Raw genomic sequence first — 26164 nt, forward strand, 5'->3', positions numbered from 1 at the left:
GGAACAGCAGAACTGTATCTCCTTAATGTATCTGTTTAAAATTCACTTGGCAAAAAGAGAAATTAAAACAATGTCATTGTCTCTTTATTTGGAGTGATGTTTTGTGGGGCGTCCCCTTCCCAACGGCTCTTCAGAGGGCAATATTTATCTCAACATCCCTACACTACTTGATTTACACTGTAATGCAAGGACAACGCATATGGCTTCTGTGAAATTATGCAAAGAGGATTTGAATAAACAGGGTGGATTTATATATTTTTAACGAACATTATTGATGTCTCGCCAATGTCAGCTGAAGTTGCATGAATTACTTTAAAATACAGGTTTTGAAAATCCGATCTTTTTTAAATGTAATCCAACAAAAGTACTGAAAACCCTGATGGTACAAACCCCAGTACCGTAGGTGGCGATAAACACCTAAACACGTTGGTTGTGACCCGCCATTAAAAGGAAAGACGAAGAAAGAACCTTCGTTATTTACTTTTACTTGCAGTTGATGTGTTTTGCAAATATAGTTTGTGTTTTTCTCTCAAAACAATTAAAACTTAATTTGTGGAATTTATTCAACATTTTACTGTGGTTGTGTTGTATGTTATTTTGGTTTAAATATACAATTGCTAAATTATTTGTGTTCACATTTATTGTTCACTGCTAACTATTATAATGTTTACTTTCCAAATGCAAACCTGGAAGCAATGACTGGATTTAGTAACATTAAAGGTATTTAATAACATTTCAAGAATCATTTTGTAGCAATAAAACACAACAAGTATTTATTGAGATTACGACAGCGTCGTTTCATAAATTACTTCCGGGTTTAAATCAGAATTAGGTGACGTATATCCTGGGGCTTTGAGTGGAGGTGACGGATTTCCGCTTTTGAGTGGAGCTCCACTCGCCCCATCGGCTTCAGCCAACCCCTATTGAGGATTTGGATGAAGTTTACGTAGTCAGATACAGTATCCACAGGTGTTATGCCTGTAACTGCCAGTGTTGGGTGTAACTAGTTAGGAAGTAATAAATTACTGTAATATAATTACTCTCCCTTGAAAAATGATGTAATTAAACGAAATACTTTGTGTAATATATGTGTTTGCAATAGTGGAATTGAGATCAAAATTTAAAGTCTATCTTTAAAATCTGTGTTTTAGTGTATAATTCTCACATTTGTAATTAATAGTACTACGTTATGTGGTTTTATATAATTTATTTGAATGAATTAAAAGAGCCGTTTCATGTCTATCCTTGAATCACTTAACTAATCAAGGTTGATCTAGGATATAGAAAGTAATTAGTAATAAGCAATTAAATACTTTGTGAAGAAAGTAATATGTACAGTAATCTCATTACTCTATTGAATATTTAGTTAGTTACTGGTAATTAATTACTATTAATGAGAAACTTACCAAACACTGGTAACTATGCAAGTCATTCACTCGTATGCACAAACAGAACAAGCAGATGACATATTTAAATAGTAGAATTCCCCTTTCACGATTCCTTTCCCCACATCGTACAGATTATAAAGCTCAATATAAATAGACTCAATGCAACCTGAAAAAAAGTTTTAATCGCAAAAAGGAAAAAAAGAGTAGTGTGTCATTTTGCCCTCTGTGTCTATGGCCATGAACATCATCATCAGAAACAGAAGCTCATAAAAATCTGGCTTCATAAAACATTTGTGTTATTTTACATCGCAGCCACTGATGGGCCTATTTCTCCGGCCGCGCCTCCTTTGCGTTTCATTCTTCTCCATGCACACTGACGCTGGATTCTCACAGAGGCCGGGGAGTTGTGTAATTGGGCCAGCCCAGTGTCAATTAAAAAGAGCCAAAGGGCTGCTGATTAAGTGTCTCCATCTGTTGTTTTTTAAACACGTCATCATGCCACCAGAAAGTTGTATGCCGATTTAAAGTCACCATGAAATCTAACAGGAAAATTCTAAGGGCGTACTCACATTTAGCCCGATTGCTTTCAATGCGTGCCCGAGCGCGATTGTCCCCACTCCCACGCTAGGCCTGCGCTCACATTGCTCTTTAGCATCCACACCAAGGCATGCTTTCATCATTACGATGCGACTGCTTCGGATCAAATGTTAACAAAGCGATCGCTATCAGCACAACGGAATCCATCGCAATGTTCAGTTTGGGGCTTATTAGAGGTGTTTACCTTGATGTGCGCACTGCACAGACTGATCTGCTTAAATTATGTCATTGTCATACAAGAGCGATAGGAGAGTAAATGGCTCATTGTGCTTTTAAATCACCCTTTCGTACTCTATTATCGTAAAGCCTTTCCTTACACACGTTGGATTATGTTCGACAAACCTGGAGTAGTTTTCGCTGCAAAGACACACGCCTGCACGTGTAAGTGCCCTGTTTATCCGTTTTTTAAAGTGACAGATTAATCTCAGGGAGGCGCGATTTGCGCTTACACTCCATGTGTACCATGCTCAATCCCAACCCCACCGTGCTCTGGCCCACCTCGTCCAAGCAAGCCAGGGACCACTAAATGAACCATGGCTGAGAGCATTACAGAGCGACATACTAGTCAAATGAACCGGGCTTTGGGGGTCAAACATGCTCGGGCACAGTTCAAATTGGTTAGTGAGAGATCACACAAAAAATATCAAGGATATATTGACCCAAAAAATATGTCGGCCCACCAGGGAAATTTACATTTAGGTATTTCGCTGACGCTTTTATCCAAAGCGACTTACATTGCTTTATCCTATACATTTTACATAGGTATTTGCAATCCCCTGGGATTGAACCCACAAACGCAATGCTCTAACCACTGAGCTACAGGAAATGCCCAATATGCCCGATTACCAATTCAGTGCTGTATGGTAAACATCACAATTTGGTATATTTTTTTGGGGTAGTTGGATGCCGACTCCCCGCCAGATTACGACTCCCCTCAACTGCAGAGGGTTAAACTAATCCTAAACCCTCCCCCACAACTAATCCTAAAACCTACCCTGCATTCCAATCCGAATGCCATCCGTCCTCCTAATAGTATTTGAAAGTAGAATTAGTATGTCCCAAATCATAGTATGTTGAAAATAGAATTTCAAAGATTCATGGAAGGTCTAATACTTCCGGTAGAAACTCGAAGTGCAGAATGATGCACACTCTGGCGGCTGATATTACCCACAAATCATCACAAGTAGGCAGAGTTTAGTGACTCCACTGCATTAATAAATTATAAAACTGATGCATCACTAAACTGACAAATGTAAGTAAACAGTCAACATTACATACGAAATAATGAATGAATAAATACCTTAATGTAAAGAAGTGCTGTATTTTGATGTCTGTGACAGTTATTGGCCACAATGAATGCGTCCAAATACCCCCACTTGTGGTCTTTGCACTTGACCACTTGACTACTTTCATGACGTATTTCCTCTTTTTGGCCCAAGTGTTGTAGTGGGCGTGAAGTTTCCAAGCGAGCATGTAGTATTTCTTACTCATTGGAACAGATTTAGCAAATGCAAACATGTCACCTTAATTAATGTGGTGTTTCTACTTATGTGATAAAAAGCACTTTTACAAAATAGGTTTGTTTTCAATTCAATGTGCAACACTTGTTTTACTGCAAAATTATATGTTATGTCTAATTATATGGTCAGGTCAAGTCAGATTTATTTTTATGTTGCTTTATTTGTATTGTATCAAGGCAGCTTTAGCCAAAATAAGCAGAAACAACAGAAAAACAAATGTTAGCAGAACATAGAATAAATTAAGATATAAGCTTAAAATGTAGTTGTATAACTTACACTGGAATGATATATCCAGAACGTGATGCATGATGGGATACACTTAGCCCTGAATACCGATTCTGATAGTGCGGGTTTAGTGTGTGTTAAGGGCACTGCACTTTGGCATTTTTAAGACATTAGACAGACTTGCGCTCGTACTTCATGTTGCGTGCACTCGCTCTCAAGTGGCCAAGACCGCAAGTGGGGGTATTTGGACGCAGCCAATGTTGTCTAGGCAACAATAGCCACTTCCGCCCACTGTTAGTATGTCCCAGTTTGTGCTATCTATTTTGCCATGCACCCAAAAGTACCTACTATTCAACACAAAAACATTAACTACTATTAGGGCTAGTATACGTAGGCGAATTGGAATGAAGGGTCAATGTTAATTGGGAATGAGGGAGTCAAAATTTGTCAGGAGTCATTTTTCGGCACCACACTGAAACTGACCTGTTGATAAAGGTAAACAATGGAGTGCTTCTGGTACTTCTCTGTGTTAGGCCTTATGTAGCAAATATAAATAGCGTATCACATTTTAACACTGTCCAATATTAAAATCATATCTAGAATAAAGATTACAAGTAGTAGTTAATATAGGATTATTTACATAATCACACACAAGCATAAAAATACACATTTCTTTATTGCCCAGTTGTATTTTATTATGTGTTACTTCCTTAAAGTTGAAGAACCTGAAGTGAACAGATATATTCAAAACGCCACCTATAGTGAAAAATATTTTAAAAGCACACTGACAAATGCTGCAATACTGACATCTCATTATTGAGTACTGCATAATTAACCAACATTGACCTGTTTGTAAATGCAGTGTGTCCCTCATTCCGTGTCTGAATTCACTTCCTCAGTTGTCGCTCTGGAGACCGAGTCAGCTCGACCACAGCGGCTATGTCTGTCTGTGGTTGTGGTCATCAATCTTTGTGCTGTGACAGAGGTTTTGCTAGTCTTGATTTGCACATGTGAGTCATTTTTTGTCACGGCACTGTTTACACCCTCGTCTTCCTCATCCTCCTTCTCTCCTTCACTGTGACTTCCCTGAAGCTTCAGGCTTTCAGAGCTGAACTGGCTCAAAGGCTTTCCAAGGATCCCAAAGCTAAGTTCAAAGACAAGCTGATTTAGCAAAACATGTCAATTTTTTACTACGGTACTACAGTACATAATGCAACCCCACACTTCTAGGCATTACCAGAGAGAGGTGAGTTGCTGGTTCAGCTCCTTCTTCACCGACTCTAAATTGCAATTTTCATTTGAACATTTTAAACCCTGTTTAAGACGTCTGAAGTTCCCAAACAGGTGAGGAGCCTGTTCTTGTGGAGTGGGCAGCAGAGAGGCCATCAGAGGGGAACGCTGGGTTATGATGCTATTCAGTGTCGGACGCCGGTTAGACTTCCTGGGTTAGGGGTCAGGAGACAGAGCGAGAGTGTGAAAGAGAAGAGGGGTCTGTGAAATCATGAATCATGACACAGTCACTTTCACACTGACTGAGTTTTAGTAAATCTGTTTTGATAAATTTGGTTTCCAATGCTCCAGAGAAATGTAGCAATGACAATAAATAAATACTGTAATATAATCAAATGATGAATATGATCTGTCTTAGTGCCATGTTGATCAGAACTGCACACAAGTTTTTCACCTACTGTTGCACTTGTGTATATGGTTTAGAGACAATGATCTAATGTAAAATGGTATATACTGCACATCTTTTTTTAGTGCCAGAATGTTTAATAATATTTAGAAAAGAATTTTGTGTGAATAATTCACCTTCATTATTCCCATGCGACTGGACTATAACTGTTCTTAATATTTGGTCAGACTACCTTAAATAATATCCAGTGTAGCATAGCATCTGACCTGTCATTCTCTGCCGCTTTTCTGGGGTTCATAACCTCAGACTGACCCTCATTTTTAGAACTGTCCTGATCTTTCTGCTTCTCATCACATTCCTCCGATTCAGTCCTCAGGGCGGGGTTAAAAGTGTCTGACCGGAACAGGCGGCCAATCTCAATCTGGATTCCCTTCAGGTCCCGCCTCTCGAAGGTCACCCATGCAGCATAGCTGCAAAAGCTGAGGAGACACTGAGATACAGAAAACACACACTGATCTCATGATGGGGGAGACATCTGAATACTTTATAGGGGTCAGGTGGTGCCAACTAAAGTTATTCCAAATATAGAAAGGTAATACTATCTGAACAGGAGATGAAAAGTGGGGCTAGTTGTCACATTTATTATTATACACTTCAGGAAATATTTTACAGGATAAGTCATATGGTATGAGTAAAATGCACAAACCTCATCCAGTTGTATATCACTGTGAGTGGACGACTGCCTGCCCCTGTTTACATAAATCAGACTCATTATTCCTCAAACACACACCCATCCATCATTTGTTCAACCCATCCAATAACTTAACGGAGACGCACATAAATTAAACGCACTCTCTAGCCATGGTATTCAAAGCTGCTCTGACCTGACACCGGCCGTACGGTGCTGTGGAAACAAGCCACATGGTCCCTTTCCAAGAAGAAGCATTGCATAACTCAGGGCAAGCTGTTTTTGCGCCATCTCCACCTTAACAAATATTTCTGCCTTTTTCTGCCTCTCGCTTACACTCTCATCACTGGAATGGAAAGAAAGGAAAGAATGAGATGCTGTTAATTGACTTACAGTGCTCAAACATGCAGTTTTTCGGTCTGCATGGATTTGTATGGGAGTTGTGCCAATGCCCTTGGCATTGTTAGCACTGCTCTTAAACTAAAGGAACACGTTAACGGTAAATATGTATGTACAGTAGGTACATAAACCTGCCTCATGTGATATCACAAATGCTTTGAAGTATAGAAAACAACTGGGCAGATTACAAATGTCATGTAAAAAATGCCATATTATGATTTATGATTTAATGTTTATGATGAAGTTTGTTTTACTCACTTTGGTATTTCCTCCAGTGCTTTCTTCTCAAAGTAGCAAGAAAAGTAGAGAAGGACACAGGCAAGAAACTCGTCCAGCTCTTTGCTCCTGTGAATATATTGTAAATAATGGGAAACAGAACTTCTCAAATCAAACTACACCCAGAATGTGTTATTCATTTTTTTATTAATTCAGATGCTTTCACATTTTTCTAATTTTTTCATGCTTTTGGCAGATTATTTTATCCAAAAATGATTTAAATTACATTCAAGCTGTGGGCCCACATTTTCAAAGCATAATAGATTAATCACACCCTTGACTTTTGCACTGCTAATGCCATAATAATTGAGCACGAACTAATTTAAATAGTTCCTATCGTTCCATAAGAGCATTGCAAAAGAAAAAAAGGAATTGAAATGGTTGGAAATAAAAGTACTTACTTTAGTAGAGACAGAAAACATGTAGGTATTGGGAATTCATCCCTTTGTATCAAAGAGACAGCTGCCACTGTAACACAATAACTGTGAACTTAAATATCTATTAGAAAAAGACCTTGACTTCCCACAGTTCGTTATGTTTTCATTAGTCAGCAAACTAAGAGTCATTAAGGACCTACATTTAACATCATGAATTGTGACATGTGTCTTTTGTGAGCGTTTTATTGACGTCTTGAAGGCATTCAGCTGAGCTGCTCCCACAGTGTTTCTTTGAGAAAAGAAACGTGAATCAGTTGCAGAATAAAAAAGTCTTGCCAAGAGAATAAATTTATTAAGTCATTTCCTGATGTCAGTTAACCAAATGAAAAGACTACCTTTGCCACTTATGCAGATGATTTCTGAACTGCTCTTGGTAGGTAGATGTCTTTGTCGTTTTGTTTTCTTGTACTTCTGCAGGGGGTTCAAAACTGAACACAACAAAAAAGAAGGAAAAGCTAAATAGAAAAGCAACAGAACCACATATCCAATTATCATTGAAAAGTAATAAAAATACAATCTGCTTCACACCTCGTGAACTCCAGGCTTTGTGTTTCGTTGTTCCATCCCCAGTGTCCAAAAGAAGACACCTGCAATGCAAATTATTAAACATTGCACACTTTTTAAATACTATATACCTGTGGTAGCGTATCGGACTAACACTTTGTTACGCTCTGTTTAAATTCATATTGTGGGAATATTTTTTCTAGAATTCCTACCGTGTCCGTCGGTGATTTTGGCATAACTCTTCTTCTTCCGGTAAAGCAAACTCCAAAACGTGAAGCGTCCTTGGTATCCTAGCACACGCCAATCACAGAAGGCTCCACCTTCCGGCGTGACGCGACAGTTCGCAAGTGTCGTGCGCCACGCCCACCTTAAGATCCGATAAAGAACTGAAGTTCGCAGTGGCAGATTCTGTATACTGAAATCTGGCCCCCACAGCTGCTCTAAAACATCAATTTTACCCACTGATGCTGGTGGCAGACACCATATCCAATTCCTTTAAACTGTGTCCACCTAATCAAAACGCAAATGTGAACATTAAAGGATGGCGGCAGCAAAACGAGGAGGAGATTGTGTTGATCTTTAATCGTCGTGGTTCAGAAAGCACACTGACCCTTTGTGAATCTTGATGTGCTCTGACGCATTAATTCGACAGCTCCACGTGCTGTAAACTGCTCTATGATCTTCTTTCTCGTCCAGTAGCCTTTCGTCACATTGTTCAAATGTGAAAAGGGTTGATTCAGAAAAGCCTGTCCCAATAAGCAGTCTGTCATTGTTCATGCGAAGGAAATTGACACGCTCTTCGTTGAAAAGCCACCAGTCTTATTTTGAACGTTTTTAAACTGTTTAGAGAAATAGTGATGCTCTGCTCTGGAATATATACTGGAGCAGGACAAAACTAAATGCGTAATGAAATGTGGATAAGAGGAATTTAAATTGGCTGTATTCGTCAGATTCAGGATGTTACGTTATTACATATTACATGTTTAAACAAGCACATGACCAGTTTAAACCGGTGTTAAAACGGTGTGCAAACCAGTTTAAACCGATTTAAGACCAGTTTGAACCAGTTTATACCAGCCGATTTCGATATCTGAATTCTGCATATCGGCCGATTCCGATTCTGATCCGATACTAGCACTGTTTTTCATGATCAAAGTAGACTTGCATATTTTAACTTTTATTGCCAGAGGTGGATAGTTAAGCATGTTTACTTTCAAGTACATTTTAATATATCTGTACTTTATCAGAGTACTTTGGACAAAAAATGCTTTCCCACAGTATGAAGCACATCATACTTATTCCACTACAGTCCATAAATAAATGTTTGTTTTTTTACTTTATATCCATGAGTCAATTAAAATCTACCATTTTCCTTTACTTAAGTATTTTTACTTAAAAGTATGATTTTTTTTAAATGTAATTAAGTGCTGTATTAAACTTAAAAATATATACAAAACAAAAATGTGGTCTCATAAAGCACAGATACTTACAAAATGTTTAACAAATAAATCTCTGTTTATTACACAAAACTATCACAGTATAAAATTCTCCAAACTCGCTCATGCACATCCTGGACACAAAATGATGCGCTTAATACATTCGCTTCTACGTTATTTAAAGTCATGCGCATTGAACGCAGAATGATGCGCTTAATGCACCCGCTTCACTCACGCGCATCCCGGATTGAGATGATCCTGTTGTCGCGGGGATCTTTGCTTCCCAAGTTCAAAACAGTTATAACACAAAGAGAAGAGATATGTTATGTCTTTAAATCATAGAACATTGAATCCATCCTAAAGTTAAAAGTTATGTATGAATGACGCATAACATAGACCGCTTCCAGTGCTTGAATCTAATAACGTTACACTCAGAGAGTACAGTCTCCGGCAAAATGCATTTTAAACAAAACCAAAGTCTATTATCTAGTGATTATGAAGTATATTGAAAACTTTGGAACGAGTAACGTCCTGACTGTTCCCGGACACGCGCATGCTGGATTGAGATTGACAGATGACCGCACCAGCGGAGGTCAGAGTTTTTTAATTATGCTATATTGGTTTATTCCTCGCATAAAGCTATCGAAATACATGACATCGAAAACAGTGCATGACAACGTTTATGGTAATTTCCTGATAGTTAGTCCTTTATGAAGCTTTAGAGTAACATCCACGGGTATCGCAACGGATCGGACTGAAGAGAACCCGTCAGTCCGATACCCGATCCAGCAAAAAAGACCCGGATCGGCCCCAATTCCGATCCAGAGTATCGGATCGGTGCATCCCTAGTTTAAACCAGTTTTGTGTAAACTGGTCATGTGCTTGTTTAAACCGGTTTTAACTGGTTCAAACTGGTCATGTTCTGGTTTAAACCGATTTAAACTGGTGGTTTGCTGGTTTAAGATGGTCATGTTTAAACCGGTTTAAACCAGCACACGACCAGTTTAAACCAGTTTTGTGTAAACTGGCCATGTGCTGGTTTAAGATTGTCATGTGCTGGTTTAAGATGGATGCGTTTAGGATTAAACTTGGATATCCATTTCCAGACAATTTGCCTCAATCTTTAGAAGACTTGCTCCTGTTGTTAGAATCACTTTAACTGTTCATATCAGTGAACTCCTAAAAACAAAATTTAGCATTAAAAAATAAAATCCATATATTACTCGGTTTCTGTAGCTGGTACAGAACTGTGACTGGTAGAGCATGGTCTTTACAACTATAATTGAGGGATTTAATTCACTAGAGGTTAAAGTAAATAAACTACATGGGTTTATACAGTACAGTAAAGAGCTCACCCGTGAGATTTTGACCCAGGCCTGATCGACAACACAATAATTCTAGTAATCTTAGAAATGAAACTAAACAAGTGTCTGGTTATACTGTATTTAACGTGTTCTTATTTTTCTTATAATTCCAGAATCTTGAGAATCATATCCGAAGACAAGAGAAGCCGTGTCAGCCGAGGCAAACCAAGTGACGGCTTTGTCGGAATGGGAGAACAGCAGGAAGGAAAAATTGTTTTTTACCAACCTCAAGTGCACAAGTAACAGATCCACACATTTGATCATTAACATAGTAGTCAATCATGCATACTTGAACATGTCATATACATTCTCCCCTGAGAAGCAAGCATTCCTTCATCTCTTAGAGACCATTCTTTTTCACATGAATTGATAACATTATATCTAAAAGTAAAAAAAATCAATAAATGTGAAGGACCACACTTTTGCCTTTTTTGAAACCTTTTTATTTTTAGCTTTATTGCACCTGTTGTAAGGTTTCTGGAAAAATTCTTAGACAAAATCATACGTGGACAAAAGAGTATTTGATTCTTTTTTCCACTGTGTGCTGTGGACATGAAGTGGGATGAGGTCTGAAATCCACTGTAATAGAAGTAGTACAGATTTTCTTTGTGTTCCCTAAATTGTCAATTTTCCTAGGCTGGCTGGGTCACACGGTGGGTTTGAGTTGAAGTTGCGGAAAATAGTTTTTTGAAGAGAAAAGCCTTAAACTCAATGAATAACCAGTACCAGAAATTCCTGGAGCAAAGGTTTTTAAGGTATCCCAAAGTCAATATAATATCATTGCCGCACACCTGTCATTAAAGTAGACGGATGGGATTACTGGAACTCAAAATGATTTGCTGAATTTTTGTTGATGGTTGTCTTGTGGGCTAGATCGGATACATACAAATGTAAACCCCTCTGAAATACTCAGGTGTCTTAAAAGGAAGTATAGACAGCAATATGTTTACTGTGTGAGTCAAGGTCATAGCCACTCTAATACATTTCCTCGTTCTCAGATTGCGGATGGGAAGATCTCGATCTATCAGTGTGATTTATCCAAGTTCTCCAGGTGCATGTTTCACATTTTCAAGTGTAGATAATAGGACATGCCGCATGAAACCATTAAATGCCCCTTTTCTCATTATCGGTCTCATTGGGTTTTTGTTAACATGCAGTGCAATTACATGGAAGTTTGGAGCAATTTGGGATAGAGGAGCACTGGTGGCTATAAACCAATGTGACAGGCAAAAGTACGTAGACCAGTTTCATAATTTTTGGCAGTCATTATTGCAAAATTTACAATATTATGAACAGTATACCCCACTTATGATATATTCATATGTTTCTTTAGGAAAGAAAGCCCAATGTAAAACAATGCTGTTGTCTTTATAAAGCAAGTAGTATTTAATAATTTCTGTTGTCAAATCTGGCATACAGGTCCACCATTTGTGTTTACAGAAGATGGTGTAAAACATCTATTTGGTAAGTTTTGGTCTTTTGAAACTTGTATTATTCAAATTAAACTATTGACGCGAGTCGTTTTTTTCAAGTTAGTTTCTTTTGTCCATTTTTGTCTCTTATTCCAGAAGGTGCCTGTGACATTGATTTGCTTCAGTCTGCAGATGGCTTTGAGGAAAGAAACAGAGCATGGGGAATAGATTACTTGACCGAGAAAGTGTACCTTCTCACTCCAAAGAAATAATGAGTCATCGCTGTTGGGGCTGTTGTCTGAAACATTTAGTTTCAGTTACACACCCCTTATATAAACCTATATTTTTCCTTTAGGGTGGTAGTAATGAAATAAAATTAACAGCTAAATTGAGCCAAATCGCCAAAATCCTTCTATAATGTTGATTTAATCATTGAAGACAATGTATCAATATTTTAATAAATTGTGATGGCTCTGTTAAGTTTTGTTGTTTATTTTGTGATTAGTTCAGGAATTGTTACCTGCAATACCCTTACAGTGAATGCCCACAAGATGTCAGTAGTTGAAAAGAGAAACTGCAAAACCTGGCAATAAAAAGAGAGACAACCCTGAAACCCTTCCCTATCAGAAGCATGGCATTATTCAGGGCAAGCTGTTTTTGCGCCAGCTCCACTTTAACAAATGTTTCTGCCTTTTTCTTCCTCTCATCACTGAAAGAGAAGGAAAGGAAAGAATGAGATGCTGTTAGTTGTCACATGACAATGAGTTAGGTTATCAAAAAAGTTGTACATTTGATGTTTTTGACAGATCTAATTACATTCAAGCTGTAGGCCTGCATTTTATCAGCAAAAGAGGGAATCACACCCTCGATCTTTGCACGGCTATTGCAATAATAATTGAGCTCAAAATATTTTAAATAAATTGTTCTGATCATTTCATATGGGCATTGAAAACATCATGCCATGTTTATGTCTACACAAAAACAATAAATTCTAAATAATCAACAACAAAAAGAATTGAATGGTTGGGAATAAGTTGCCTACCTCTTTAGTAGAGACACAAAACAGGTATTGGAAATTCATCCTTTTGTAATAAAGGGACAGCTGACACTGTAACACGATAACGATGAACTTAAATATCCTTGCTATTAGAAAAATACCTTGACTTCTCGAAGTTCGTTTTGTTTCCATTATGCAGCAAACTAAGAGTCATTAAGGACCTACATGACATCATGAATTTGACATGTGTCTTTTGTGAGCGTTTTATTGACGTCTTGAAGGCATTCAGTTGAGCTGCTCCCACAGTGTTTCTTTGAGAAATGAAACTTCGTAAATCAATTGCTCAGAATAAAAACATCAAAGTCTTGCCAAGAGAATAAAGATATTAAGCCATAATTATTTCCATGTTTCAGCCAACCACATGAACCAGTGAAAGGATGTTTCAGATGTCTTCTGAACGGCTCTTGGTTGGCCACGTAGATGACTTCGTCATTTTATTTTATTCTTGTATTTCTCCAGGGAGTTCAAAACTGCACACATCAAAAATGAAGGAAATGCTAAACAGACAAGCAACAGAATTACATATCAAATGACAGAAATGTAATTAAAAACAATCTGCTTCACCTCGTGAACTTTAGGCTTTGTGTTTCGTTGTTCCAGCCCCAGTGCTTCAAAAGAAGACTCCTGCAATGCAAATAATAAATTAGTGTAAACTTTTTAAATACTGTATCGCTTTGGAAAACCTATGGAAACCTAACGGACAAACACTCTGTTTCGCTTTGTTTTAAATGATCTTTTCCAGACTTCCTTCCGTTTCCGTCGGTGATATTATCATAATTCTTTCATTTTTAGTAGAGAAAACTCCATAACGTGAAGCGTCTTTAGTATCCTAGGACACGCCAATCACAGAAGGCTCCACCTCTCGGTGCGACGCGCAATTTTACGTGTGACAAAGGCCACGCCCACCTTACGCTCGTGCTTCCTGTTATGAAACGCAAGCTCCGAAGGCACTAGGTGCTCGCTAAACTGGTAAAGTTGTTTCTCTTTTATACATAGTGAATGTTGACAGAATTGTATGACAATCGCGATTGTCTACGTTTAGGCAAGGCTGTTTAAAAGTCAAGAGCTTTAACGTCAAAGTGAGATTTACAGCAGTTTTGTATACACTCCTCTTGTTTGAAATAAAATATCCATACATATTTTAAACAACAAACTGTTTTGTCCGTCGACGACTTTATTAAAGTCTCTGTTGATCACAGTGGATCACATGCCTTAAAGAGATACGGTAAAAATGTATTGTTGATATGCATTATCATAATGATTATGCAAATATTTCCCATGCTTGTAATCTGAAAAATCGCGCAACGGCATTGGCTGAATGGTTGTTGTAAACTTTGACCTACCAGCAGAGTGGCTTGTTTGTCCTGGTGTTCAAATCAAAACCGTGATCTTGGTTTTGTGTAGTAGACTGCTTTACACTGTGAAGAGATCAACTAAATCAGACAATGCAATACTTTGTTTTGTTCAAATCTTGGAATTAAATGAAACAAAAAAGTGATTGGTGAAACTGTACGTTCTCTTTTTTTATTATTCCAGAATCTATCAAATCATATCTGAAGACGAGAAACCATGTCAGCCCAGGAAAACAGAGTGATGGCTTTGTCGGAGTGGGAGGAAAGGTGGCAGACAGGCAGAACTGGTTTTCACCGTCCCATAGTGCACAAGTAATCACGTATCCACACATTTGATCATTAACACAGCAGTTAATCTTACATACTTACACTACTCACATACATGCCCGCTGAGATGCGAGCCTGTTCTGTCACTTCATTTCTTAGACGGCATTCTGTGTCACATAAATTGATTGTAAGTTTACATTCTCCATAAATGTGTGGTATCACACAATTGCCTGTTATTTGAATTTTTTATTCAGCTTTATTCCCTCACTTGTTGTTAGGTTTCTGGAAAAATACTTGGACAAAATTGTACATGGACAAAAGAGTATTCGATTCTTTTTTCCACTGTGTGGTAAAGCTGTGGAGATGAAATGGTATGAAGTCTGAAATCCACTGTAACAAAGATATAGTACATCATTTCTTTGCATTCCCTTAAATGTCCATTATATTTTCTAGGCTGGCTGATATGGGTCACACAGTGGTTGGAGTTGAAATTTCCGAAAAAGGAATTAAACAGTTTTTTGAAGACCAAAGCCTTAGATACAACGAAGAACCTGTACCAGAAATTCCAGGAGCAAAGGTTTTTAAGGTATCCAACGTTCCCTTTTGTCACAGGCAATACAATATGATGGCCGCACACCAGTCATAAAAGTAGCCAGATGGGATTACAGACACTCAAAATGATTTTTGTTGTTGGTATTTGGTCTTGTGGCTCAACTCGGATACATACAAATGTAAACCCCTGTGTAGTACTCTGAAACTGCATGAAGGTCACAATACTTCAGACTTTTTAAATGGAAGTAGACAGCATTATGTTTACCCAGTGAGTTCAAGTCATATGTATTCAACTAATGCATTTCCTTGTTCTTAGAGTGCGGATGGGAAGATCTCCATCTATCAGTGTGATTTATACAAGTTCTCCAGGTGCGTGTTTCACATTTTAGATTTTTTATGAGAAAACATACCGCATGAAACCATTAAATGTCTCCTTTCTTCTTTCTTTCTTTCTTGCTCTCATTGGGTCTTTGTTTACAAGCAGTGCAATTGCAGGGAAGTTTGGAGGAATTTGGGATAGAGGAGCAATGGTGGCAATAAACCCATGCGACAGGCAAAAGTAAGTAGACCTGTAACAAATTCGATGCAAAATTTACAATATTATGTACATTATCCCTCACGTATGATAGTTCATACACTCACCTGTATTTACACATCTTCTTCATCCTCAAGGTATGCCGCTCTCCTCACGTCCTTAATGGAGAGTGACTGCAGATATCTTTTAGATACAGTGGAATATAATCCTGAGCAGCATAAAGGTAACATTAGGAGAGAAAGCCAATGTATTTCAAGGCTTTTGTCTTTATAAAGCATAGTCTTTTATCTTTTTTTTGTAACTTTTGACACACAGGTCCACCGTTTCTGGTCACAGAAGATGTTTTAAAACAATTATTTGGTAAGTTTTGGTCATTTAAAAGTTTCCTGTTGTTATTAAATTACTATTAATTATTAAATATTTTAAGTTACTACAAGCCGCTACTGTCTTACTAACTATTGAAGCGAGTCGTTTTTTCAAGTGTAGTTTATTTTGTCAACTTTTGTCTCTTATTCCAGAAGGTGCCTGTGACATTGAATTGCTTCAGTCTGCAGATGGCTTTGAGGAAAGACACAGAGCATGGGGAATAGATTACTTGACTGAGAAAGTGTACCTTCTCACTCCAAAGAAACAATGAGATTTCACTGTTGGCATACTTTTATTTACATTCTAGGTGGGAAGTAAATAAAAAGAAACCACCTAAATGATGCCAAATTGCAAACATCTTTTTTTGTCTATAGATGTAATAATTAAAGACAATGTATCAATATTTTCATAGAAGGAATTGTTACCTGTAATACACATACAGTGGATGCCCACAAGATGGCGTCAGTTCAAAAGGGAAAACTGTACAACATGGCAATAAAAAGAGAGACAGCCCTGTCTAAGTGTTTTATAACGGATGACACTAAAGATGTAAAGATCAAGTAGCCTATCAAACTCATTTTCAATCATCTTTTTCCGTATCAAATAATATCAATAAACGTGTATGCACGCCTTAACTGAAAGGGGTCTCTCCTCCACAATTCTTTAAAGAGAAACATTTCCTTCCTACTTGATTTATTTACTAGTTTCTTATCAAAAGAATGGCATACGTTTTTTTTGCTATTTTATAAAATCTACTCTTTTATAATTCAGTTATTTAGTTTAAAGCACTCAACCTTCCCGTCGTCGCCTTCTTTGGTTCACCGCTGAGCGCATGCGACGCTGTGGCTCGCGACCTCCGCTGACAGTGACGTCCACCGCTGGCCAGATGTGCGTCTGTTTACTTTAAATTTAGCTCGTGCGAAGGCACCGCGAGTCTTTCAACCAATGAGAAGCGCCGGGGGCGGGATCAACTGGAATATTGAGGATGCGAGAAAAAGAACAATGTAAAGCCGAACGCTGATGGATTTCGTGTATTGGCACCAATTGTACATTCATAATATTGTCTAAATTTGGAAACAAAGGGATTTATCATCGGACGCTGTCGGCATTGCATTGTCTATGTGAGGCTGAACGGGATTTGGGGAGTGCACCATTGAGCGGTGTGCTGAAGTTCAGGGTGAGGTACTGTCATACTGAAGAAAACGGCGTTGCCTTGTGTCTCGGCATCGTTTGAATAGTTTTAATCGTTTCATCACTCGTTACGAATTTAGTGTCTCGTCAATACCGTGGACCTTCAACTTCACATTTGCGACCGAGTGCAGCCCACCCCCAAGGGCACTGGCTGCGACCATTGTTTCCTTGTCATATATTCCATACCCAAGAACACAGCGTCTTTCATCCAGGCACAGACAAGCTCCCAACCAGCAGCTTACTAAAATATTAACGTGGCTGCTGGCGTTTGCTTCATGCCTGTGTATATGGACGGCATTCGGTCTCCTCATTCATCCAAACGATCTTGCAATTAAGGTAGGAAGCCACATTATTACAACAACGGATGTCCACGCATAGTGAGCCCTTACAGATCACACAAATCACCCCCAGGATACTCAAAGTCCGAGTGGAATATTAATATTTGGCAAAATACCCTTGAGTGGGAAGAGAGGGAGTGACGGAGAAGCGCGCGGGAGGAGGTGTGAGATTACGGGAGCGCTCGCTGCGTATGCTCGCGCGAGGCTCTCTGTAACTCAATCTGGTTGTAGAGCTGGTAAAGCGAGGAGACAGAGAGAGACTGGGTTTTGAACACAGTGGAGGTGTCCACGGAGCGCTTCAGGGGTGGACCGTGTGGCACGGATGTTATTGCATCACGTAAAACTGTGCTGCTGAAAACAAGCAGGGCCATTTCACCGGGAGAGAGAGGAGAACGCGTTCAGTATCGCCAGGGGATGAGGATGCGGCCATACTAAAGGACCAGCGTGATAATGACAGGTAACACACTTAATCTGACCCTTACGCATGATAAAATTAATTTTATACTTGAATTATTCATTATTTAACCTAAATTAAACGTGCAATTTTAATCACTAAGTGCAATTAGACTGACAATACGTTTCATATTGCGTTATTATATTTTTAATATAGAATTTACATATATTCTACAAGGCTATTATATATTACAATATAAAAATACTGTTTAAAATGATACATTATCTATGCTCCATGAAGCTCAATGAAGTATGCGTACTGACAGCAGTGATTACAAATTAGTGATGTCTGGCATCTCAATTACCGCAGGTGTATTCAGGACCATCAGTGCATTTTAATACAGAGCGCAGTGATTGTGTTTTTAATTTGATCCCAAGACACCAAGCAGTGGTCAGCTTGAGTCAGAAACGTACCTGAGTAACAATCTGTGAACATCATAACGGTGGGTCATTTTGCTGGGCAAAACCGCACCGATAACTCCAAACCAGTTACTGTATTTTGGAAAAGGAGATGAATAGATTTCTCCTTTAATCATTAGATTTTCGTGCTATTATGAGAGCTCCACGTGAAACGAATGAAGCGTCCACCCCTGCGGTGGAGTTGAAAGGAGAGGGAGATCGGGAGGGGACGGAAAAATGGCTGGAATCTCGGCCCTTCTGACAGGCTCTCATAACTCATTCCGTAGCATCATATAACATAATGTATATGACTTCATTAGGGCCAGGGAGAGGTAACGGAGTGGAGGGGCGTGGGAATGAATAGCCAGGCATTGTGACAAAGAAAGCTTGTGTTGAACGTCTTTTTTAAATATGCACTGTATACAGTTTTGACTGCTGCATCTGATATCCTCCAATTGCTTCAACCCGTCCTGTTTGCTAGGATAATGAGTCTGTGTGACATGTGTGTGGGGAACATTTCGTGTAGAGGAATCAAGCCTGCTGGTAATTATTGTTGTCCAGTAATTAAAACATGAAAGTAGCGGGGGGCTGTTCAAGACGATGTTACGCAACCAGATTGGATCTTTTTGCACCAGAACTGACATGGCACTTATTAAAGGAAAACAACTTTTTTGCCCTAGTTTTTTCATCTTCATTTGCGTTTTAGTTGAGATTACTCCAAAGCACCGTGTATGTCCTCAAGACGATTTGATTTTGATTCCTCACAAACAACATCCACGCTGAAATTACACTCACATTAGTCATGTCGCTCTGTGTTTTCTCAAAATCTGACTGCAGGCCAGACTGATGTCCCGGCAGGCTTGACCACAAGCTCAGCATGGGTCAGTCTCAGCACCACAAACATGCAGCAGAACTAGGCTGGGCCGTTGGCTCCAACCCCGCTGTTGCTTTCACTTGACCTGTAATGACAGAGTTTGGTGTTTAATTTTAACTCCGTCTAACCCACCTCACCACACCATTTGTATTTCTCTAGCATCAGTTGCCACTTGCGTTTTTCTTATTTGTACGGCTTAGGGCAGCTGTTGCTAAATTCAGAAGTAAAATCATAGAGAAATACTTCTTCTGTAAGAACAACATTTTTTGACTTTAAGCAAGTGCACTCTTGATTTAAAATCTGTATTATTTAATAATAACAGATATACTTAAACCAGTAACATCCCCATGGTGCCAGTACAATATAATCAAATAGCAGATGAGACAGGTTGTGGTTAAGGATGTGGGCTTGTACTACAGATTATTTCATCAACCAAACACAAGGGCCTTATTAACTGGAGCGTTTATGAGAGAAACACTTAAACCATGTCGCGTTAATGGGATGTTCGCTACAGTGTACTGCAAGGTGCTTTGGTTACAGATAGCAGTGCTGACATTACACACTTCACATTCAAAAGTAAAAAATGTAAATAGATGTAATTGTTTCTGGAAGGATAAGTGTTCTCTAAGCAGGCTTTTTAGCGCAGATCTGATTCATTTGTCGGAGAGGGAGACAGGCCAGGGGAGATCATCTCAGTGTCCAGCTGTCACACACTTATCATGCGAAAAAAAAACACTCAGGCTGTAGCAGTCTGGGCAACAGGCACGACATAGGAAACTAACTCAGCATGCTTACGGTGGCTGCCTCTGAGCCACGTCCACCTGCTCGCTGTCCTTCTCCATATTCGGGATGTTCAGCCAACAGTTGAAAAAGCACAAGCATTTGATCTCAGTTTTTCCTACACACTTTGCTTTTACAAAGTGGAAACTGCTTGTTCTTAAAAAGCTTATGAAGCGTGTGGAAGACGTATCGCTCAGCGTTCAGAAGCCTGCGTTCACTTATTCAGCTGTTTCATGTCATGGTGATAGAGCAATATGCCATCACATCCCCATCTCATTACGCTGCCTCCAGGTTGTTTCGAGACCTACCTCCTTGTGATGTATTGTGCAGAATAAGTAAGAAAGACTTACAGTGTCAGTGAGATGAAAGCAATTGTATCGTCGAATGAGAAAAATAAAAAGTAATTGTGCTAGAAAGCAAAACTAGAAAAGAGTGGGAAATGTCCCTCTGGGCCCAAAACAAGCGATCACACCCTGCGTTTAGCTCCAGCTTTCTGTCAGCTGGATTTCGAGTCAGGGGAGTAACAGAATATATGTAATGTTTGGAATGACGTTAACCAAAATATAAAAAAGGAAATATTTAAAAACATTACGTTTAGCAGGAATTCCAGTGTTATTATGAATGTGACATTTGTTGTCAAAACCTGAAATCTAAACACTCAGACAATGACATCTGTTTATAGTTTCCTAAACCCTTGTTGATGAAGTCCAGACATTTTCTACAGAAAATCTATACACGTTTACTATTTAATACACAAAGCAGATCAATTATACCCAACAAATGGAGAATTATTAGTAGGCCTATTAGTAAAGAGCATTGGAAAACATTTGTGAACACCTTTGGCCATACGATTTCCTCGTTTCTGGGTTACCAACATCCAAAAATGTCCTGATTTATCATTGCCTTATATTCAGGTGAGCTTGACGTTCACATCTGGACAAAAGCGCCCTCAAAACAGTTGAAATCTTAACTGTAGTCGATTTTTAAGGAATACTGAAATTAATTTTGCCTGTGATGCAAAAAAAAGACAGGGAAGGAAAGACGGTAAATCAATGTCCTAACTTAAAGGGCTGATGCATTAATAATGAGAAGTTTGCAATGGAATCCCCTGCATCTGTTGCCTGACAAATATGTGCCTGGCCTGGAGTGTTTAGATAAGCTTTACCATGCAAAACAACATGATAACTATACCTTTGTCATTGAACACACTTATTAACATAAATTCACACATATATGCACACGCTCACATATACATCCGCACAAAAAATTAAGAGACTATTACACATTTTTCTTTTAAATCAGCATTTATAAATGCATTGTGGCCATTCCCGTCTAGGATTTGTTGAATTTCAATACAATCAAACCTGAGGAGTGACTTAAGTCATGTGAAAGACTGACAGGATGACAAGACACATGAAATGGTATCAAGGTTACACATAAAATTAAAATTAAAAATAACTACATGTACAAATATTACTGTTGTATTGCTTAGAAGTGAATATGAACTTTTTTTCATTGCAGTATTTGAGTACTGACTTTTTCTGATTCAAATTTTCTGCAAATCCACGCTAAAAGAAACAATATTTTATTTGAAATTTGGTAAAAATATTGTTAGTAGATTACAGAATGAAACAACAAAATACATTTTATGCATGCCTATAAATAGTACATTTTAAAATCAGAAAAATAGTCTCTAGCGGATGTATATGTATTTATATAGATATCTATTCTGTACCTATTGATACAATGTAACAAACATGACATTTATTCAGAGATTTCAAATAGGCTGTTTCCAAATATGACACATATATGTAATGATTTATATATATTTACATATGATGTAAGGAGAAGTATAAACACCCAATTTGTCGTGCAATAGAGCTTTACACTTTATATTACCCCATCATAATTGCAGTCACAAAACAAGCACACATTCACAAGGATACAAAAGCATATAAACAAGTATAATCAAGCCATTTACATTCATGTAACGCTTTAGTTTATTTTGCGCAAGGGCTGGAGCTGGTCATGCAGACTGCTTAAACAGATAAGAAAGAAGCTCTTGAGGAAGTTGGCGAAAACACAGAGGAGAGAAAATAGAAAAATAAGGCAGGTAAGACCTGAAAGCTGACTTTGTGCGTTGGCTGGCAGTAGAAGCACTGAGCACCTCACACACAGATAGGTACACATATGGATGAAGGTTTCTTGACAAACACCGCTTCTTTTAAAACAGTCGCACACATCCCTACAAAACAAACAAGAAAGCAACCTCAGTCTACCACAACGATTAACTGGCATCAGATTTGAAAAGTCGGTTTGCGTTTTCCCACTCGCTCTTGATTTAGGTTTCTTAAAGCCCACTTATTTTTTTTCAAGCCCTTCATCTTTATTTCATCTCCTAAACCCGAGCTGAAGCTCAGGGAGAGTGATGCTATCTCCTCCCTGCTCGTGTTTAGCATGTATACTGCAATGTGTATGTGTGTGTGTGTGTGTGTGTGCGTGTAAAAGACCACTGGACCAGTGATTCCCAAACCCTTCAGACGATAAACAATGTTACCCCTCTAGACTCACACAAACTATACTACATTAGTATAACATATATTGTACATCATTATATACAGTACATTAATATCACCATTTACTCACCACCATGTCACTCCTTCTTTTGCGGAACAGAAGAAAAATATATTTTTTGAAATGTTGGTAACCAAACAACATGGCCCACATTGACTTCCGTTTCTCAAAATATCTTATTTTGTGTTTCACAGATTTTAATACAGGTTTGAAGGACATGAGGGTAAATAAATTATGACATAGTTGTACATTTTTTGGTGAACTATTCCTTTAACATTGTAGTTTATATCAAGCAGTTTACTTTACAAAATAACAAATTAAAAATGTTACTTTATGGCCTTATACTGATGCAATCACAGTGTTAAGTAGCCAGCACTAGGGCTGAGCATATACACCTTCATGTTTATACAATGATCGAGCTTGGCATCCTAATGTGATGTAGTTGCATCTGTAATTTTAACCACAGCGCTCTGAACTTTTAAATGTACTTCAAATGTTTGGACATTTACGCCATGTTTAAAATTGCATGAATGTCATTGCATAAGATAACAGACTATCAAAGCAAGTGGATTTGATATTCAAAACAAGCTGGCTTCTTCAAAAAAACGTTTGTAAGGTTTTAAATGATACAACTATATGGCTTCTCCAACACAAAACACAAATGTTTGTAAGGTTTTAAATGATAAAACTATACTTTTAAAGGGATAGTTCAACCTAAAATTGACTCACCCTCATGTCGTTTCAAACCTGTGAGACTTTTTTTTCTGCAGAACACAAAAGAAGATATTTTGAAGAACGCCAGTAACCAAACACCATTGATTCCTATGGACTTCCATTGTATGGGCTTATTTATCTTCTTTTGTGTTTCACAGAAAAGTCATACAGGTTTCTGACTTGAAAATCTTGTTTAATAAGATGAACTATACGTGTAGTTACTATGCTGCTCATGGATGCATGAAGTCTACCTTCCAGATTTCCTGTCCAGAGCAACCTGCTGTGTGCAAGTTACAGGAATAATCCACCATTATTTGTTTGCAGATAGAACTTTGGTTCAACATTTTGTTATATAATGCAGTGACATAATATATTTTTAAGCGTGGCTTAAGTGTTCAAGTACTTTTTAAGATCACTGTATATTCAAGCCCGGGCATTGAGTTTCTTAAATTCAATTATGTAGTTGTGTACCCTATTTTTAACCACATTACACTGCATTAAAATGCACAATTAATGACATACATGAAAAATGTTTGCAATGTAATGCACTGCCATCAGTGCTGCATTGCTTGCTTTATCACACTATTTTTTTTGTGTTTTTATAAACAGAGTGTTTGAGGATGGACTGAGTGTGTGTGTGTGTGTGTGTCCATTTGCTGAAATAAATGAACAGAAGGCTGTGTAGTGAAGTGTGTTGTTGATGTCTCTCGTAGGGAAGCGCAGAGGGATCCACTGAGCCATGAGGAGAGTGGCGCTACGAAAAGAGAAACTGCACTGCATCATCTCAGGTGGACATCAGCAAAGAGCACACGCATTTATGTTGCTTGGGCGTCGCGTGCTGTAAACAGAGTAATATAAGCAAGACACGATTTGAGTTTCTATTTCTCGCTAATGGACAAGAGGACATTGGGGCTATGCTGGAGCTTCGGCCCCTGCTGTCTGGCCCAACTCCCCCCATCTGAGGCTCCAGGCCGGGCCCTGGAGCTCAAAGGGTGAGAGAGACAGCCTCATGCAGGCACGCAAGAAGTACGTGCTCCTGGGCCTATGCACGTGCTGCTGGCTGCTGCTCTATTATTGGGGCGGCTTGCAGGACCGCCTTTTGGGTCTCATCACCCACAGGAGGGGGGAAGTGGCACGACCCTGGCCTGACTGGTTGGATCGGGTGCTGCTCCCGGACTACGCAGACCAGGCCGAACTTCAGCATGGTGGGGGGCCCGGTGAGTCACCCAGGCAACGGCAGCAGACATGGGCAGGGATTTACAAGGACAGTCACTGCAGGATGGACACGTGCTTCGACTTTGCCCGATGCCAAGGTCAAAGTGGCTTTCGGGTGTACGTCTATCCAACGGAGAAAGGAGAGCGGGTGTCAGAAAGTTATCGGAAGATTCTCACCTCAGTGGCGGAATCGCGGTATTACACGTCGGACCCGCACGAAGCATGTCTTTTCGTGCTGGGAATCGACACGTTGGACAGGGACCAGTTATCCTCGCAGTTCGTGCCCAACGTGGATGAGCGCATTCGAGGATATCCCCTCTGGAACGACGGACGCAACCACGTCATCTTTAACCTTTATTCGGGAACTTGGCCTAACTATACTGAGGACCTGGGATTTAATGTAGGCCAGGCCATTTTGGCCAAAGCAAGTCTGAACACAGAACACTTCAGACCCGGCTTTGACATTTCCATACCTCTGTTTTCTAAAGATCACCCGCAAAAGGGCGGCGAGAGGGGATGGTTAGTTCGCAACACCGTCCCCCCTCGGAGGAAATACCTGCTGATGTTTAAAGGTAAACGATACTTGACGGGCATTGGCTCAGACACTCGAAACGCTTTGCATCACATCCACAATGGTAAGGACATTGTGTCGCTAACAACTTGCCGCCACGGCAAGGACTGGGAGAAACACAAGGACGCACGCTGTGACCATGACAACCAAGAGTATGAGAGGTAAGTCACATAAATGAGCCAGTGGGGAATTTCTGTACCTGCAGTAATAGCATGAGGAGTTACAAGCATTATGAGATCAGTTTCAGTGACTCAGTTGAGTTTGTCAAGACACCCAAAGCATCTACTCAGGTTCCTGTGTGTTAAATAGTAGACGACGTTATCAGTTTACTGCAGAGTGTAGGTTACTTATGTAATACATGAAAAAAAAGTGTCAAGTGTGAATAACAGTGAAAATGTGAAACTACGCTACTGTTGAGAATGACGTACAATGTATTGCACATGATTTTTTATAAAGGGCCTCATTCATGAATCACAAAGCTGAATGAATTACTATGTATTTACTATTTAAATGCAGCATTCAATCAATGAGACCACTGTATAGTGTCATACTATACTGAAACCAAAACTAAAACAATTTTCAAATTTCTGCTTATTTGAAATTAAATTAAATATCAGCCTAAATATAAATTGAAACTTAAACTTAACAAAATGAGAAATAATGACTCAGAAATACACTGAAATAAGTTAAAGATGAGACATTAAAACTATTAAATGAAAATACAAAATAAATGAATAAAGCAATAAGCCCCAAGAAGCAGAGGGTAACAACAGGGTATTTTATAACAGCTTAGAACTCGGCTCAAAATTAATCTTATACAGCTACATAAAAATATTTAACAAATAAAAAATAAAATGACATAAACAACCAAAATTTCCGAAAACTAAATTAACTTAATTCAATTTAAACATTTAAGTTGAATAAAAAATAAAATAAAAGCCAATTCAAAATAATAATACAACTACAATCAAACTGAAAACAACTGATAATTGAATAAACAGAATTGAAGTCATACAGCCAGATAAAAATAAACAAATTAACACT

At 38.7% G+C, this 26164-nt stretch overlaps 3 protein-coding genes and 2 long non-coding RNA genes across 9 annotated transcripts in view; 3 read left to right on the forward strand and 2 right to left on the reverse strand.

Annotated features, from left to right (window-relative positions):
- Positions 1 to 4387: 4387 nt before the first annotated feature.
- Positions 4388 to 8009, reverse strand: LOC130415792 (protein phosphatase 1 regulatory subunit 36). Of its 2 annotated transcripts, none has more exons than XM_056741737.1 (12): positions 7883 to 8009; positions 7695 to 7753; positions 7502 to 7594; positions 7307 to 7395; positions 7131 to 7197; positions 6712 to 6798; positions 6251 to 6400; positions 6073 to 6115; positions 5633 to 5856; positions 4968 to 5171; positions 4577 to 4874; positions 4388 to 4455 (listed from the first exon to the last, which is right to left on the reverse strand). In XM_056741737.1, the coding sequence occupies exons 1-11, from the start codon at positions 7904 to 7906 to the stop codon at positions 4601 to 4603; spliced, it is 1314 nt and encodes a 437-aa protein (XP_056597715.1). In that variant the 5' UTR covers positions 7907 to 8009; the 3' UTR covers positions 4388 to 4455; positions 4577 to 4600. The 2 variants fall into 2 exon arrangements, with proteins under 2 accessions (XP_056597715.1, XP_056597714.1); XM_056741736.1 differs by having other exon boundaries at positions 4388 to 4486.
- Positions 8010 to 9149: 1140 nt separating this feature from the next.
- On the forward strand, positions 9150 to 12125 carry LOC130415205 (uncharacterized). Its single transcript, XR_008905894.1, has 6 exons — positions 9150 to 9698; positions 10584 to 10709; positions 11469 to 11521; positions 11628 to 11702; positions 11890 to 11934; positions 12039 to 12125. It is a non-coding gene; the product is annotated as an uncharacterized LOC130415205 (long non-coding RNA).
- On the reverse strand, positions 10952 to 13766 carry LOC130415204 (uncharacterized). Of its 2 annotated transcripts, XR_008905893.1 has the most exons (4): positions 13504 to 13762; positions 12925 to 13409; positions 12403 to 12591; positions 10952 to 12078 (listed from the first exon to the last, which is right to left on the reverse strand). It is a non-coding gene; the product is annotated as an uncharacterized LOC130415204 (long non-coding RNA). The 2 variants fall into 2 exon arrangements; XR_008905892.1 differs by lacking the exon at positions 10952 to 12078 and having other exon boundaries at positions 12467 to 12591; positions 13504 to 13766.
- Positions 13767 to 13787: 21 nt separating this feature from the next.
- Positions 13788 to 16624, forward strand: LOC130415203 (probable thiopurine S-methyltransferase). Of its 2 annotated transcripts, none has more exons than XM_056740745.1 (9): positions 13788 to 13908; positions 14476 to 14603; positions 14837 to 14929; positions 15012 to 15144; positions 15427 to 15479; positions 15592 to 15669; positions 15783 to 15868; positions 15961 to 16005; positions 16164 to 16624. In XM_056740745.1, the coding sequence occupies exons 2-9, from the start codon at positions 14509 to 14511 to the stop codon at positions 16280 to 16282; spliced, it is 702 nt and encodes a 233-aa protein (XP_056596723.1). In that variant the 5' UTR covers positions 13788 to 13908; positions 14476 to 14508; the 3' UTR covers positions 16283 to 16624. The 2 variants fall into 2 exon arrangements, with proteins under 2 accessions (XP_056596723.1, XP_056596724.1); XM_056740746.1 differs by having other exon boundaries at positions 15595 to 15669.
- Positions 16625 to 16989: 365 nt separating this feature from the next.
- Positions 16990 to 26164, forward strand: part of LOC130415633 (exostosin-1c) — a 42704-nt gene continuing 33529 nt past the window's right edge. Inside the window, exons 1-2 of one of the 2 annotated variants that reach the window (XM_056741464.1) lie at positions 16990 to 17997; positions 24048 to 25281. In XM_056741464.1, coding sequence (XP_056597442.1) covers positions 24344 to 25281 — 938 coding nt within the window. In that variant the 5' untranslated portion in view covers positions 16990 to 17997; positions 24048 to 24343. The remainder of the gene's footprint in view (positions 17998 to 24047; positions 25282 to 26164) is intronic. The other variant, XM_056741465.1, reaches the window with a different exon arrangement.

This window comes from Triplophysa dalaica, chromosome 25 (assembly GCF_015846415.1).
Source record: "Triplophysa dalaica isolate WHDGS20190420 chromosome 25, ASM1584641v1, whole genome shotgun sequence".
Lineage (NCBI taxonomy): Eukaryota > Metazoa > Chordata > Actinopteri > Cypriniformes > Nemacheilidae > Triplophysa > Triplophysa dalaica.